The sequence below is a fragment of the Trichomonas vaginalis genome, chromosome V, assembly GCF_026262505.1.
Source record: "Trichomonas vaginalis G3 chromosome V, whole genome shotgun sequence".
Classification (NCBI taxonomy): Eukaryota; Parabasalia; order Trichomonadida; family Trichomonadidae; genus Trichomonas; species Trichomonas vaginalis.
The window spans coordinates 13029267-13046225 of NC_067207.1; the positions used below are offsets into that span (position 1 = coordinate 13029267).

The window sequence follows — 16959 nt, forward strand, 5'->3', positions numbered from 1 at the left end:
AAGACGTTCTTGCTTTAACAGCTAATGAAATGTTTCCTGAAGCTATACAATGCTATTACAATGAAGATAAGAACATTCACATACCTGTTGGAACATATGACAAAGACTCTGAGTTCAGTTTAATGAAACTTTACAAAGCACTTTATGATGGTCAAGAGATTGGATTTGACTTATGTAAGTCTGCTACACTTGCATTTGAGGAAAAGTTTAACTTTTCTATTCAGACTAAGACTTCATTCATAAGAAAGCTTAAGTTCTGAGAACATGAATGAGAAAAATAATGAGGTCATTTATTTTTGTCAGCAGTGAGGTCATATAAGATTATATTGACGTTTGAATGCACTGTATGAAATTTTTGTAAGTTTTCCTTTTACAGTCCATGCATTTACATACAGAGTTCCACATTTATTGTTTTCCATTACATGAAGCTCTCTATAGCGAATTCCATTAAAGAAATAGAAGAGGTCTTGTTCTGGGTCATAGTATAAATCATCGAACTCATGTTTTCCATATGTTTTAACTTCAATGGAGTTTTCACCAATTTCATCTACATAGTTATAATTTATACCATTTGCTTTACATCTGTTTTTATTGTTTTGTTGTGATGTTACATATCTTAAATTTTCTATTCTATTGTCTGTTCGTATATGATTTATATGGTCTACTTGAGGTAAGTTGTCTGGGTTAAGTATGAATTGTTCTGCTATAAGTTTGTGCTTGAAGTATTTTTGACCGTTTAAACATAACCTATAATATCCATCGCTCATCCATTCACTCACAATTTTTCCTGTAGATTTTTTCCTAATATTGTGTGGATATTCTGTGTTAATTTCATAGTCGTTGTCAGCAACAAGTGTTTCCCAAACGTCTTCACCTTCCATGCCTTTCACTCAAATAAAAATTTTCAGAAAAAATAAAACTAGCGTAGATTTTACAATACAGCTATTGTCGAATTTAAGAGTTGAGCTTCAATGTATAAACAATCTTTTCTATCTGGAGGCAAGAACACTGGTGCTTTATGGTCATGAGTTGAGTACATGTCTATCCAAAACTCACGATTGAAACCAGTTAGTTTGTAATATTTAGGATTTGGTAATGGTGAATTTCTTGTATGACCAATGAACTCATTTTCAACTCCTTTACTTAGGTTTGAATATAATATTGCTTGTTTTCTATCCCAAATACCTGGAAATCTAATTTCGGAAAAATCATTTTTCCTCGGAAGCATTGCATCATAATTGAAAACATTTTTGAAATCATCACTTGGTTCAGAGATTTGAAATCTTATACGTAATGGATTTTCTTTCTTTTTAGCTACTTCATTGAATGGTGAATATATAACAAACTGACAGTCATGAGTTCCATCTTCATTTTCATTAAATTCATAATGAAAGTCTATAAGTTGTGGCTGACTACCTTCTTCTTTCAGTTGTGCAAGAAACTCACGTAAAGGCTGTAAAGTTTGTACTTCAATGTTAAACTTTTTCTCGAACATTTCATTAAATGAATCATACATTGTTGCAATGTTGTATCGTCTTTAAAGTATTTGTATATGTGAATGTTTTGGCGCTTAAAGACTGTTCGTCATTTTCTATCTCGACTTGAAGTATAAAGTCAACCTTTCTGAAAGCACGTGTTATATACATATTTGTTATGCCAATGTACTTCTCTTCATTTATGTTCACAATCCAGTCTGTTGGAAACTTAAACGTTACTCTGTTCCCCTTTATTTTGACGTCAGGGTTTTCACTATTGAACGCAACAGATAAAGGTATTTGTCTATACATTTAATTCGGATAAAAATAAACCATTTACTCTTTCTTTGCTTCAGCTTCTTTAGCTTTTGCTTCAGCTTCTTCTCTAGCTTTTTCGCGCAGCAGTGGGTTCTTCTGTCTTCCAGCAGCTAATGCAGCAAGTTGTTTTTCACTAAGTTTTCTCTTTGGTCTCTCTGGCTTTTGTTCTTGTTTTTGTTCCTTCAGTTCGGATAAAATTTGCTCGCGAATTTCTTTCTTCAATGCTTCAACATCTATTGTCTGAGTCATTTGACTGCGGATAAAAAACTAACTTAAAACTTTAACCGATGTAAAATGAGCTTGTCAAAGTCAGAGCGAGAGTCTATTATATTAAATGACGCCAGAGGAATACAACATCCTTTCTATTACGTAAGTCAGAGTAAAGATGGTAAAATATATGTTAGGAAAAGAAAGGTTCCATTAGCGAATACAGAGAGCGACAGTATTAATATAAAACCTTCTGTTCGAACTGAGCCACCAAAAGAACAAGAAGAAAAGAAGCCAGATGTACTTTCAATAACGAACCAAGAGCTTATTGCAAAGTTCGTGAATTTCATTGAAAAACAAACCGAGTCAAAGAACCCTGACCCACCAGTGAAAGAAGTTGAGACAAAAGAGAATGTACAGTTCATTGAAAATGTCAAGAAACAACTTCCACCACGAATGCCAAGAAGAAGAGTGAGAATAATGAAGTAAAGAGATATTTTTATCCGAATCAAAGACATGCAGAACGAACAGTTAAACGAATTTACTCCAGCAGAGCATATTCATCAGATTCGCTCATATTTCGATATCATAGACAATGCAGTTCAAATTGGTGACACTAATAGAAAATATTCTGACGCAAAGATTCCATCACAACCTGGAACTGCTAAAGATAACACATGGGTAACATTCAATCTCTCACCTCCTGGTGAAAATATGTTGGACCTTTACAATACATTCATTACGTATAAAATGGAAGGTCAATTTATTGTAGATAAAGAAATTGGTTCAGGTTCCAATAAAACAAACCCACCAGGATTTTGGATTGGTTTCGATGACGCTTTCTATGCAGTTGCTGGATATCAAATCCTTGCAAATGGTCGTATCGTATATTCTCAAGACAACGCAAGAGAAGAAGCATATATAACTTCAAACTCACAAACTACCGAACAAATAAAGAAAGTAGATGTTTTCTCAAAGACTCGACATGAAGATGTATGGAGTCATTCGGGAACATGCAGAACAGGACAAATTGTTAGTGGTCCAATTACAGCAGGAAAATCATTTGATTTTAAGCTTCGTTTAAGAATTCCTGTTAGAAGATTCCTTCCATTAGAAGCTATTCGATTTATTCCAGCTTTTGCAGGAAACATTCAGCTTAAAGTAAAGTTCAGTAGCGACGCCTTACAATGCACATCTATATCTGTAAATGATATCATTGCTTTCAATCCAACTCTTAAAGTTGCATTTGCTTCAGATTCAAATCCACCGACAAATAAATTTGTTCCATGGAATGAACCATTCACTATGATAACGAAGGCAGTAGAAGCTAGTGGAACAGTTACTATTACAACTGTAACCAGCAACTATTTCGAACAAAGATGGATTTTAATGAATGTTTCATTCATCCAAAGTCATTCTCTTTAGACCCTAACATTTATACAGAACTTGTAGAACATTATACAAACGAGGCTTTATGTTTTCCTGTTAAAGTTATGGATTGGATTCCTATGGACGGTTCATTCTCAAAGAATACAGATAGTTCAAGTGCAACATTTACAGCAGCTTATACGCCTATTAATGTTAAAAGTATTTGGGCACTATTTAGAAAGAAAGACAACTATTATGTTAATTTTGAGAACCCTAAGTTTAAATATCTTCAGCTTTCCATGGGAGCTTATGGAAATATGCCTGCAGAACCTGAAAAATCATATGGACCTGTATTTTATGAAATGGTTGCGAACGCTTGCAATACAAACAATGATATGATAGGATTTAATGAAGATGTTATGAGGTCATTGGTGGATGATGGTAGTGTGGAACATAAATGGGATAGCTATGACAACACACATTTCTTATGTGGTTTTCCAACAGAAGTGGACTTTTGCTTCATGCAGGTCAAACATCTACTGCTCCAATAACATACAAATTGTCTGTTAAAGGACCTATTGAACTAGCAACTGAAAATGTACCAAAGCCACTTATTGGATTTATGAGGGATTGTTGCTTTGCCATTCAGGTGCGTGCTAATGGAATCCCAATAATAAGATTAGATGACTATAACTTAGCTGCGGACGACAGTGAGGAATAAAGGATGAACGTTTATTTTTAAAGCTTATAAATGAGTTCTTCATCAAGCTCTCGTGAACCTTCACCATCTATGAAACAAACTTTACCAAACGATTATGGAGCACCTATTGAATATTTCTTACGAGCTGCACAATGGCAAAGAGCAGTCTCACCAAGGTTAGGTGTTCCACCAGCTCCTGTCAAAAATAGCATTTGGTCAAGTCCTTATATAAGATATGGTCTCCCACTAGGTTTGCTAGCTACAGCAGGAGCATTATGATGTTGAAAAGAAATAAAGCAAATGTTGTAAATAATACTGAAGTAGCTGAAGTTAAACAAACTCCAACACCTTCGCCAAAACCAACGCCTTCACAAGCAAAACCTTCAATGACTCCTGAACCTATGGAAGTACAAACTCCTGTTCAAAAGTCAACTCCTAAACCGACTCCAACATTTAAACCAGAACCTACTCCTCAAATAAATCGTAAAACTCCTGCGTTTCCTTACTGAAAAAATAACGTTATTTTTATTTAATATTAAAATTTTTATTTGATTGAAATGACGACTAAAGTCACTGAAGCAATGAAACAAAAGTTTTGGTAGAATACATTAAATCAGGAACTATTCCAGAAGGTTTTTACATTCATACTATGAAGGATGGTAGAGTTCAGTTTAGAAAGATAAAGCAACCATTAGATAAAGAAGGAATTTTGAGAAAGATTAAACTTCATGAAGACAACATTGCTGAACTTAGAAGAAGTTAGAAGAGTTGGAGAAAGGAAGAGAGTTATAAAGTAATGAATTCAACAGGGTAGAAATGAGGTTAGAAATCTGGTTAGATATACCCATCTACCCTAAATTTATTTTTGTGCTATGTTTTCATACGTGTGAGGGTGGTGATATCATTAATTTTTAAGTTTATTTTTTATTTTATTTTTATTTTATTTTATATAAATGACGAAAACTATTGAGATAACAAACTACAACGGTCATGAGTTCAAGAATTTGTTCTTCGTTCCTCGTGAAAATACATTCTATCAGATACGAGGGAGAAAGGGTAAAGTTAGTTTGAGCGTTTACGACAACAAACATAATGGGAGATATATAAAAGCAATAGATACAAACGGTAAGCGTGTTTCATTAGCTTTGTCAAAACTTACTAACATTTATTTTGACAGTGACTTTGACTCTGACGATTGGAGTGACAGCAGCGATAGTGAAGAATATGAACTGTTGTGTGAAGCAAAGCAATGGGAAGAGTTGCAATACTTTTGTAAATGAGAACATTTATTTTTTACAGTAGTAAAGTCGTTAGTGAAAACGTTGGTGAGGTGAAGTGGTTGGCGGCTTTGTAAATATTTAAGGTTAAATTAATATTGCGTTTGTGTTGTAAAATATACGTTAGCGGTTTTGTAAAGTATCAAATTCACATATAATGGGTAAGGAGGCGCGCAGTGCCACCATACCCAAGACTGGTGTACTAACTAACTCCTTTCTCACAGTCAACATACGAGGGTCCTGGCTGAAACGTTCTCAAAAAGCCTGAGATGGTAATTCTCTGATCACTCATAGCTGGGCAGGTAGTCATTGCTGACAATACCTGTCTTTATGCATGCACGCTTTCATGTATATGGGTTTACACTATCAATTCGCAAAGTTGTTCCGAATTCTTCCAAAATGGAAGGACCCGAAACAACTTTGCTTGTTAACGATACAGACGCATTACTTTGCATTGATACTGTGCTGAGTTGTGTAGAAGGTTTGATTAGAGTTGTTTTGTTCTGGTATCTCTCATCTTCTGATGAGAGAAATCAAAGCAAAACAACTCTAATGAATTTGTTTTCACTCATTTGTATGTAGGTTTTTAGTTCGATTGGAGCTGCTTCATAATGAGATCTCTCATCAATTGATGAGGGAGATCATAACAAAGCAGCTCTAATGTATATGCTCGTATTAACCGGGTTGTAATGCGTTGTAACGTCAGCTTGTAGTTCGTTTGGGGCCACTTCACATTGAGATGAGAAGAAATGATTAAAGGACTCTGAAAGGCTTTGGCCGTTGATGTTGTAATCGCATTACTTGGAACTAGCTGGATGCTAAGCTGTGTAGAATGTTCGATTAGAGCTGTTTTGATATGATTTTCTCATCATAAGATTGGAGGAATCATAGCAAAACAACTCTAATGGGTTTACCATCATCTACTTGTATGTAGATGTTTGGGAAATTGTCTTGTTAATCGATTTTCGAGATGACTTTCAAATGCTATAATCAAATGACAAACAAGTCTAAGATTTCTCGACAATACATCAAATCATGATGTTTGTAAGTGCGATGAGATTAGAGTTTTTGAAGGAATGACAAGAGAAGTAGGGAAGCTCGGCATTCGCCGAGCAAATTAAAAATTAACGTATGGATTAAATTTTAAGAGGAATTCAATTTTAATTACGGGTTGTTCAAATATTGATTAATATAAATTTATTAATAAGAATAAACAATTTTTTTTTGAATTTATTCAATTTATAGCTTTACATATAGTTTCAAAATTGTACAACTATGATTATTTCAACAAAAAATATCTTACTTTTTCACTTCACTTTCACCCTCACTTTTTCCGTAATTCAAATTTCAACATTATGTATTTTAATTCCTTATAGTATTTTTAACATAATTAATCAAATAATAATTGGAAGTTCTGAACTCACTTTTTCCGTAATTCAAAATCAAAAATATGAATAATATATCTATTTATTATATACTAATGCTATTTTCAACTAGAAGTGAGGTACGGTAATCTTACGGATTCCCGTAACTCAATTTTACGGAAAAAGTGCAGTAAACTACTCAATTTACGGAAAAATTGTCGTAAACTATTGATGTGGCGGTAAAATCACGGTAATTCACGGAAAGCTATATGCGAAAATTTGAAATTATACAAAATCGAGCGAAACACTTTTAAATAGGTTGTTCTCGTATTTAAAATACTATTCCCAGATTTATTATCGTCAGAATATTTCCAAATAGGGATGCGACGGTTTTACGCCATGACCGTTTAAAAATAGAATAATACGCCATTTTTGGGGCCGAATGGCGGGTACGAAGTAGCCGCCATTCGGCCGAATAACAAAACAATACAAAATTATAGCCGTCCTTTTTTTTCTCTCTCTCTCTTTCTTTTCTCTTTCCTCTTTTTACTCCTCTTTCTCTTTTCAGCATTAAACGTAGAAAGATATATTAATATTATTTTAAAATTAAAAAAATAAAGAAAGTATAATAAGTAATTATTTAGTTATCGATATATATATGTAAAGTGATAATCTGAGGATAATCTGAGGAGGAGTCTGAGGATTAGACCGAGGAGTAGTTTGAGGAGTAGTCTGAGGAGTTTGAGGATAATCTGAGGAGTTTGAGGATAATCTGAGGAGTTGTCTGAGGAGTAGTTTCAGGAGTTGTCTGAGGATAATCTGAGGAGTTTGAGGAGAAGTCTGAGGAGTTTGAGGATAATCTGAGGAGTTTGAGGATAATCTGAGGAGGAGTCTGAGGATTAGACCGAGGAGTAGTCTGAGGAGTTTGAGGATAATCTGAGGAGGAGTCTGAGGATAATCTGAGGGGGAGTCTGAGGATAATCTGAGGAGGAGTCTGAGGATAATCTGAGGATAATCTGAGGAGGAGTCTGAGGATAATCTGCGGAGGAGTCTGAGGATTAGACCGAGGAGTAGTTTGAGGAGTAGTCTGAGGAGTTTGAGGATAATCTGAGGAGGAGTCTGAGGATTAGACTGAGGAGTAGTTTGAGGATAATCTGAGGAGGAGTCTGCGGATAATCTGAGGAGTAGTTTCAGGAGTAGTCTGAGGACTAGTCTCAGGACTAGTCTGATGAGGAGAACTCTAAGGAGTAGTCTGAAGAGTAGTCTCAGGAGGAAGATCTGAGGAGGAGTCTTATGAGGAAGATCTGAGGAGTAGTCTGATGAGGAGGGTCTAAGGAGTAGTCTGAGGATGATGAGTAATCTGATAAGGAGTAGTCTGAGGATGATCTGAGGATAACCTGATGACTAGTCTAGGAGTGGTCTAATAAAAATGTAAAATATTTTCAAAGAAAAATTCTATGAATTTTATATTTTAATTCTTAGCATTATACTGAATAAAATAAACATAAATATCAAAATTTGAAATTGAACACGCCAAAAAATTGATAATCCACATTCAATATTTTGTAAGTGGCGTACTTTTTGAATACTCGCCATACGCCTTGGAGTTCTCAATTTTGAATTCGCCTTTATTTGGGCGACCTCAGAAAAATACGCCATTAAGAAAATATTGTATGAGATTTTAAATTTGAACACGCTCTACCTTAAGGAATTAAATTTATTAAGATATAAAAAAAAAAAAAAAAAAAAAAGGTAGTGGGGCCTCCAGGCACTTCGTGCCCTCTAGCCCTGAAGATGTTTAGTATAAATGAAGTTTTTTTTTTTCTTGGGATGGGCTTCCAGGCGCGTTGCGCCCTCTAGCCCATAAGAAATTTTTCCCAAGACCCAAGAGGAGGACCGAACCCCAGCCGACCAGCCGGTGACTTTTTTGTAGAGCACTCAAAATAGTATAACTTTGTCCGGACAAGTAAGGGTCTATCGTCGCTACAGGAAAAGTTACAGGCGTTCCACGGAAGTATACTTTGAGAGCCTTTTCTCCCTTATAGAATGAGATAGGACGGTTATTTTACAAAACTAACAACACGTTGACCGAGTAGTTTTTTGTGCTGAACAAATAGTGTCATATAAACATCTGTCAAAAACCGCTTTTTAACTTCACTTAAAATGCCACGTAAGCTACGTAAGAATATACGTAAGAGGAAGAGAGCATTGAAACATCCAATAGTAAAACTAACACCACAACAACAGTTGCAACAACAAATTATGAATGACCCCACTATGTTGCAACAAATGTCAAGCAACCCTATGCTTTTAAACCGAGTTCTTGGTGCACAGAGTGGAGGTTTAAGAGCGGCACTTTTAGCGAAAATGGCAGGCTATGGTGGAGCTGCAGACGGAACAGCTTATAACCCTCAAAGTCAAATGAATTTGAGTTCACTCAAAAATCAAATAACAGATGTCAAAAAGTCAAACATAGACATACAGAAACAAATAAGTGAAAACGAAAAGAAACTAGAATATGACAGACACACAAAGAAACTCAATGAGTTAAACGTAGAGAAAAAGAAGAAAGAAGAACAACTGAAAGAACTAAGTACAGAGGAATATGCGAAAAAAGTGTCAGAAAAAGCAGCAGAAGTAGCAAAAATGGAACAAGATGTTATAAATTTGAAAAACCATACTACTCAATATAAAGTACTGAAAGATGAAGAGATAAAACAAAAAGCCCTGAAGACATATATGGATAGCGATGAGTATAAAAAAGAAGTTGAAGCAAATGTAAAGGCAGAAAAACTTTTACAGTTGCAAAACCAAACCGTACAGTATGAAAACTTAGCACAAGAAAGTAAAATAACGACGCAGCCATGCAAAAGGCAATGAAAAGCGCAGAATATATAAAAGCTAATAATGACTGGTTAGATGCCCAAGCCAACGCTAAAGCAGCCCAACTTATAGGGTCAATAAGGACAAAAATACAAGCGGATGAAGACAGTTCAAATGAAGCTTTAATGAATGCTGACTTTAAGAATGCCTTCGAAGCTCTTCATAGTAAGGTGAAACTAGTGAACGACTTCTCATCTGGAAAGAAACTGAAGTCTGAAGGTTTCGACAAGAGTTAAAAAGAATACACAAAATATGACGAAAATAACAGATGCAGCAACGAGACAGGCAGTTCAAAGTGCCTATGACGCCGTTAGAGCAACTGTTGTGGAAAGTCAAGAAAAAGAGTTACAACAGACCAAAACAGACCTAGTAAATGCTTTCTTAAGAACGAAAAGTCAGGTAGGACATTATGCTGCAGATGGAACATATGTGCCAGCTGGTGGAACTTATATACCACCAAACCCTCCAAGAGAAGCACCTGCACCAGGACTACCTAAAACATTTACATCGTCACATGGACACAGACACAGGCATGCACCAAAACCAACACAACAACCAACACAACAACCAACACAACAACCAACACAACAACCAACACAACAACCAACACAACAACCAACAGTTCAAAACACTGCACCACAACCAACAGTTCAAAACACTGCACAGCAACAACCACAAAACAGAGCAAGGACATAAAAGAAGTAGAGAACAAGGAAACCAAGAATTCTTAAAATGCTTAAGGAAAATTATGGTTACCCAGATACTCTTGACTTTAGTGACAGATATAAAGAAGCTATTAGAAAGTTCAAGGAAGGAAATACTGACCCGAACCTATTTAGCTTTATGGTTCAGCACCAAATGGGATATAATTTTCAACCTGGAAAATACAGAGCTCGCTAAGGGATATGATTTAATAGCATATCATCCAAATGACATGACTGAATTTACTCCAAGATATTTGTGTCAGAGCTAAACGATAATTCAACTCTCTTCATGAAACGCGTAAAAAATAGAGACGGAACGAAAGAAGAAAGGTTTATGAGTCCGGATGACTTAGATAGGGAACTTTTTAAAAACGGTCTCGGAATATATGAAATGCCAGCAGATGAGGTACAAGAAACTCCACAGGAAGAAGTTCAGATACAACCAGACATGGAAAAATAGTTCAGCAACAACAGCTAGAAGAGCCTGAAGGAAACAAACAAGTCCCTCCTTTGGAAACTAACTTCACAGAACTAGATGAAGATTTGGAACAGCCGAAAAATCTTGACCCTCAACAAGTGTATGCGGAGAATATGGAATCTTTCCAAGAGTCTAAGAAAAATTCGGCTGACATAGTAGAAGAATATCGAAAAATGTTCGCCGACATACAAAAGACTCCAACATCAGATGAAAATATCCAGCATAGAATGGAAGTACTGAAAGATAATGTACACAAATACAACAATCCTTTTTACTTACGAGCATATAACGTTCAATCTTTGGATGAACTCGGTGAAAATAAAAGGTTAAATTTCAACAAAACATATAGAAATGAAACATTGTTTAAAGTTCATTCAGAAACCTAGCCAATATGGAAACAAACCTACTTTTGTTTCTGCAGACGATGGAACTACAATGAGATGGGGTCATAAAGCTAATCCGGATAGGTGGTTCATAAACTTACAACCACAATTCCAAGAAGTTGTAGACGCAATGGAAGTGAATGGTGAACCAGATGTAGCTGGTATTTTCAGCGCGGCTTTAATGCCATTGAAAGATATGAAAGATGCAGATATTTGACCAGTATGAAATGAAACATGGCTGATGGAAATATAACACCTGACGTTCTAGAACATTTATCTCAAAGAACTACACAGAACCATAGAATGGTATATTTGGTGAAGAGTTTAGAAAGAAAGTTAGGGAGATAGAAGGAAGAGAACCTATTGTACATGACCTTGCAAACGAAAGTTTACAAAATGTCATAAAAACTTACTTTGCAGACAATGAACCGAGAAGGGATGAATATTTAAGAAAACTCAAATGGACAGTACAAATGAAATGTTAGTATTGAAAAACATGTTCCTTGACAAAATAAAACAACTACAGAAATAAATGACGCAAGACTGAAACATTGGTAAAAGCTTTCCCATTCACAAAAGATATTATTGGTAACATGGAAAGAAACCAGAATGGCTACAAAAACATATATTTGGAAACGAGCTTATTCCATATGGACAAGCTCTGTTTGAAGAGCTTGAACCGGAAACTCAGGAAAGAGTCATGCAAACAATACGCGAAGACTCAAAATACAAACTATGACAAAATCTTTCTAGGATATAGGTTACCTGAGATGGGCGACCAGAGCCCAAAGGCAAAAAAGGACATGGGAAATTTACAACATACTAGGTGAACATGAGGCAAAGATGCAACAACTTAAAGCAGAGGGCAAGTTACCAAAAGCGACACAAAGAAGAAGAGTAGAACAAAGTAAAGCTTGGTCCGAGTGGGTTCTTTTATGATATATAAATCCAACTATTCTATTTTTACCATATGAAATGTACGCCGCTCAGAATATAACGCCAACAGTTTTGGATGCTATGAACGGAAATGTTTCCGAATGGTATAACGAATGCGACAATGCCATTAGAAGGTCAGAAATAGTTCCTGGAACTTACGAATATACAACTGCTGTTTCTTATGGAAACGTAGGTGAGTTTGGAAAAGGTTCTTCAACAACAGTAGATATTGCTTGCGACAGGTTTCATATTATTTCTATTGACAACTCATTCTTATACGTGGAACAAGACATTGAAATAAAACCTTCTGCCAAGTTGTCTGACAAGAAAGGTTGCAATGGAATTTTCTATGTCGGATACCAATATGCTCCAGAAGTTTTCATGGATATAAGATATATTCTAACTCTGACTTAGTTCAAACAGTAACATGGGCAAACTATGAATGGTTCGCTTTGAGAAACTCAGTACAACCACAGCTAGAGAACAAACAGACCAGTATGCAAATATTGAGAAAATAAGAAGACTTGACCCTAACGTTCCAGGAGTTTATGTTAACCTTTCTGGTTCAGATGGAAATGCGCCACTAAAGTAAAACTGAAACTTAGAGTTTCCTTTGTCATCTTTCCTCATCTTCAGGTTTTTAAGATACTTGCCAAAACTGGGCAGGAAAAATTTCTATCGAACTTACTCCAAGCAAAAATAACTTAGTCATTGCACCAACACAAGACCCATTCAGCATTACTGTAGCTGGAACTGGTGGAGCCAAGTTCTGTGACTTTTGCAAAGACAAAGTTGACTTAGACTTTGGTTTCTCAAACTTCAACAATGAAGAAACTATTATTTCAATGCTGCTGGAACTGCTTGGACCCAGTTAAGTTTTACATGCGAAAAGTTTGAATGCAAGAGAATAGAAAGCAGACTTGCAGTCTATATGTTGGACCCAGATATTTCAAATGCTTTAGCTGCCAATATATATTGCAGTTCCACTTATGTTCCCTATACACCAAATATCTGTCAAAGACTTTGCAGGTGAAGTTGGAAACCAAAGTGCTGACCCAGGTGCAAGAACAGATATTGCTTTAACAACTGCAATGAAACATGCAGATACTATGTTTGTACTGTTCAGACGAACTATAAATGACTATTCTTGTTCTACAACCCCGGTATTAAATATCATATAAACATAGATGGCAAATATTATCCAAGAGAAGAATATTCTACAGTTGAGGATATGAGGTCATACAACTTGACCTTAGATGCTATGAACTTTAACAACAATTTCACAACAACCATAAACCCTGAAATGCAAAGTTCTATTATGCCATATGTGAAAGTATGGACTCATACAGGAGGTCAAAAAACTCAATATACAAATGGAGACCGTTCAAACTTTTGGCTTGGCATTCCATTTGCTGACTCAGAAGACTTTATGGGTGGTATTTCAACTGTTGGTACTGTACAAATACAATATACTGGTGACAGAGACGGTCCAGATGAACTGAGAGCAAAGAAGTTTACAAAACCAATAGCACTTTCACGGAAGATGCTCTTTTGAAGATTCGTTCGATGACCTGCTGGGGCTCCTCAGATTGGCATAAACGACAGCTTCCATCGAGCAGATTTTGGCAGCAGGTCAGTAAGTTGTTCTTGAACTGACTTCTCTCCGTCAAATATTGACAGTACGCCAGTTTTGACATAATATTGTAAGATAAACTTTCCTTTAGAAATATCTGTAAGTTTTGAAGTTATATTTTTGTCTGCTTCAAGAACTTTCACCATTTCAGTTATACCAACTTTCTTTGCTTTATGAAAATATTTTGGTTCAGCAAAGACTGCTATTCTATATTTACCATTATTTGTATAAAGAACTATTCTGTCAATGTATTTGTATTGTTTGTGTGTGTAAACTTTGTTCTGCTTCAATTCGAAGAGATACTCAATACGTCCATCTTTTTATTCTAAGTAAAATGTCATTTCCGAAAAATAGAAGCGTAAGTGTTTCAAAAGGTTTAATGGCGGTGGCAGATGTGAAGTTAAATTCACCAACTCAAACAAACAGTCAAAGTGTTGTTGTCAATGTCAAAGACAGAGATGTTGAAGTGGGGAAACCATACGAAGACGAAGATGGTATAACAATTGTTCCTGTAAAAGAACCAACATATCCTGAAGTTAGCAGAGACTTAAGTTCTGTTGCAGATATTCGAAACGACTACCAACAACTTAAAGACAAACTTCAAACTCAGGAGAAGATTTGTCAAGCTTTAAGTATAATGTTAAACTTGGTCGAACACAACCCTGTAAAAGTGAACTCATATGTCATTGCACCTCATGAAGTTTGAAAGAACTATTGAAACTTTTGACAGAGGCAGACGATATAAACATCAAAGAAATAGAACCCGACATTAGTTGCTGTGGTGTTTCATATAATGTCATTGACAAGATATACGTTATGAAAGGAGGTGAAACGTTGAACTTAAAGTATAGTTTCCCAGACGTCATAAAAATATTTGACGACCACAACATTTCATTAAAATTTATTTGCTAAGTAAAAATGTAAAACTTCTTGAAAGATGTTTGAAGAAAAATAATATAGACTTTATTTCATGTAAAGGACTTTACACACTTTTGAACGATATGAAAGACCCTGTTTTGTTTGTTCGTGTAGACAAAGGAAAGTTCTATGTCTTTACAAAATATTTGAACTTCTTAGACAGAGAACTTCAAGAAACGCCATGTGAAAGTTTAGATGAAGTTCTTCTCCACTTTCAGAAAAACTTTTAAATATATATAAATGGCAGAAGATATAATGGTTTATACTATTACGACTAAAAACCCTGAGTCATATAATTCTATAACAACAAACTTACAAAGTCCTCAAGGACGGTATTGTAAACTAACCTTAAACACAATGACGACTAAAGCCTGTTTTGCTCTTTTGACACCAGAAGACTTTATTGTTGTGAATGGTAAAAAATACTCCTTTGAAGATACTTACTCAGATATACCACCAACAGGTTTTGTTGACTTATTTAATACTTTAAGGACGAGTGTAACATGTGCTGCAACTAGAGCAGGTTTCATTATGTTTGGATGTCCGACTGAGTTTACTATAAACAATATGAGCTATAATACAAAACTTATTCTGGTTTTTACTACCAACAGTTTCCTATAACAGGAAAAGGTGTCATACAAGGAATGTCTATTCCATTGACATTAAGCACACCAATCTTATATATTGTTTCAAACTTAGGTTCAAAGTGTTATTCGAATGTTGACAGAAACTATTATGACCAAAAGATACTTATGCGTATAAAAATACTTTCTCTGCTGGTTTGCCTATTGTTCATTCGAATGCAGAATTTTCAACCTTAGTGAACTCAAACACTTTGGCAAGTATAACGTTGACATTAGTTGACGCAAACTTTGTTCCTGTAAAACTTTTATGTCCTATGTATTTGTCAATGACGGCAGAAAGTTTCGAATTGGAAGATGCAACTGGTGAAAGTATTGTATTACAAGAACAACTTCAACAACAAATAGCTCAAGAACAACAAATGCAACAAATGCAACAACAAAGTCAAGAATAAAAAAATATATTTTTTTTATTTTTATAAAAATGTACAGAATAGATGTTTCAGATTTTTATGACTTCCAAGCATTCAGAAATATGTGTCCATTTCGAGACTATAACAAAGCAGTCGAGAATTTGAAACGTTTAGTCATTTATGTCGACTCTGCCCCAGAATGTTATGTTATGAAAGAATGGGATGTTGTCTTTAACAAACCAAGAGCAACAATAGTGTCTGAACAAGAATGTAGACAGAAACTTAAGAAAATAAAAGTCGTACAAGTTGGCATGAAGATGTTAGATGCTTGGGATATCTTATTGTCAAAGTTAGAAGATTTTTCAGTTCGTGGTATAAAGTTTTATACACCTTCTCCAAACTTCTATTCTATCTTCACTGGATATAAATATGAACAAGTAGAATGGAAAGAAAATATTATAGAAGCTTGGTTAGACCATGTCAAAGAAATTATATGCAATGGAAACGAAAAGGTTTATGAGTATATCTTATGTTGGTTTGCAAACATCTTACAACATCCAAGTGCTAAAAATGAAACTGCTCTCATTATAATTGGAAAACAAGGAACTGGTAAGAACACATTCTTTACAGATATTTTGTGCAAACTGTTAGAAGGTTATTCGAATCCGAATATGACAAACTTAGAAAACATCTGTGGCAAGTTTAACTCTTCAATTGAGAATATGAAACTTATAGTTTGCAATGAACTTCAAAGTATAGATACAACAAAAGTTTTGAACTCAGATGCTTTGAAGAGTCTTATAACAGATAAAGTTGGAGTTGTTGAAAGAAAGTATAAAGACCAAAGAGTTTGTGAAAATGTTGCAAACTTCATTATGGTTTCAAACAATGCTGTTCCGATGAAGTTAGAAAGTTCCGACAGAAGATATGTAGTTGTCAGAACGTCAGATTCTCATATGCAAGATACTGAATATTTTGACGCTTTGTCAGAATGTTTGACATCTGACTTTTACAACCACTTGTTCTCATATTTTATGACATTAGATATTTCTAAGTTCAATCCAAGACAAATTCCACATACCGAAGAGAGACAAACATTGTTAGAAGCAAACAAGAGTGTATATGAACTGTTCATAGATGAAACTGACTTTGAGTGTTTAGATGAAAGGTCATTGTACGATTCGTATAAACAATATTGTCAAGAATATGGTTATATGACAGCGTCTAAACGAACATTCTTGGCAAATGTCAAAAGTCTTTTAGACGTACAGAATGGTGTATATACAAAAAAAAATTTTTATGAGTAAATTTTAAAAAAAAA

At 35.0% G+C, this 16959-nt stretch overlaps 5 protein-coding genes and 1 pseudogene across 6 annotated transcripts, besides 6 other annotated features; all 6 read left to right on the top strand.

Moving 5' to 3' along the window:
- Positions 1-5553: part of a mobile genetic element that runs on past the window's edge.
- TVAGG3_0327200 (uncharacterized protein) lies at positions 2088-2489 on the top strand (the record flags this gene model as incomplete). The annotated part of the gene is made up of 1 exon (XM_051230312.1): positions 2088-2489. The coding sequence occupies one exon, from the start codon at positions 2088-2090 to the stop codon at positions 2487-2489; it is 402 nt and encodes a 133-aa protein (XP_051100042.1).
- On the top strand, positions 4344-4577 carry TVAGG3_0327210 (uncharacterized protein; the record flags this gene model as incomplete). The annotated part of the gene is made up of 1 exon (XM_001299486.2): positions 4344-4577. One exon carries the CDS (start codon positions 4344-4346, stop codon positions 4575-4577), a length of 234 nt encoding a protein of 77 aa, XP_001299487.2.
- Positions 4844-5021: a terminal%2Cinverted (terminal inverted repeat of Maverick-1A/2 transposon ID:TVAGG3_0327060).
- On the top strand, positions 5022-5348 carry TVAGG3_0327220 (uncharacterized protein; the record flags this gene model as incomplete). Its single annotated transcript, XM_051230313.1, has 1 exon — positions 5022-5348. One exon carries the CDS (start codon positions 5022-5024, stop codon positions 5346-5348), a length of 327 nt encoding a protein of 108 aa, XP_051100043.1.
- A 273-nt stretch (positions 5554-5826) lies between the features above and the next one.
- Positions 5827-6086: a mobile genetic element.
- A 329-nt stretch (positions 6087-6415) lies between these two features.
- Positions 6416-6489: a mobile genetic element.
- Positions 6490-8438: 1949 nt separating this feature from the next.
- Positions 8439-8528: a terminal%2Cinverted (terminal inverted repeat of Maverick-3 transposon ID:TVAGG3_0327250).
- Positions 8439-16959: part of a mobile genetic element that runs on past the window's edge.
- On the top strand, positions 8873-9384 carry TVAGG3_0327260 (protein of unknown function, DUF4106 family; the record flags this gene model as incomplete). Its single annotated transcript, XM_051230314.1, has 1 exon — positions 8873-9384. A coding segment is annotated over one exon (512 nt), but the record flags the coding sequence as incomplete, so codon positions are not given.
- Positions 14106-14638, top strand: TVAGG3_0327270 (annotated as a pseudogene). The gene has a single exon. A coding segment is annotated over exon 1 (533 nt).
- On the top strand, positions 15710-16945 carry TVAGG3_0327280 (uncharacterized protein; the record flags this gene model as incomplete). The annotated part of the gene is made up of 1 exon (XM_051230315.1): positions 15710-16945. The coding sequence occupies one exon, from the start codon at positions 15710-15712 to the stop codon at positions 16943-16945; it is 1236 nt and encodes a 411-aa protein (XP_051100045.1).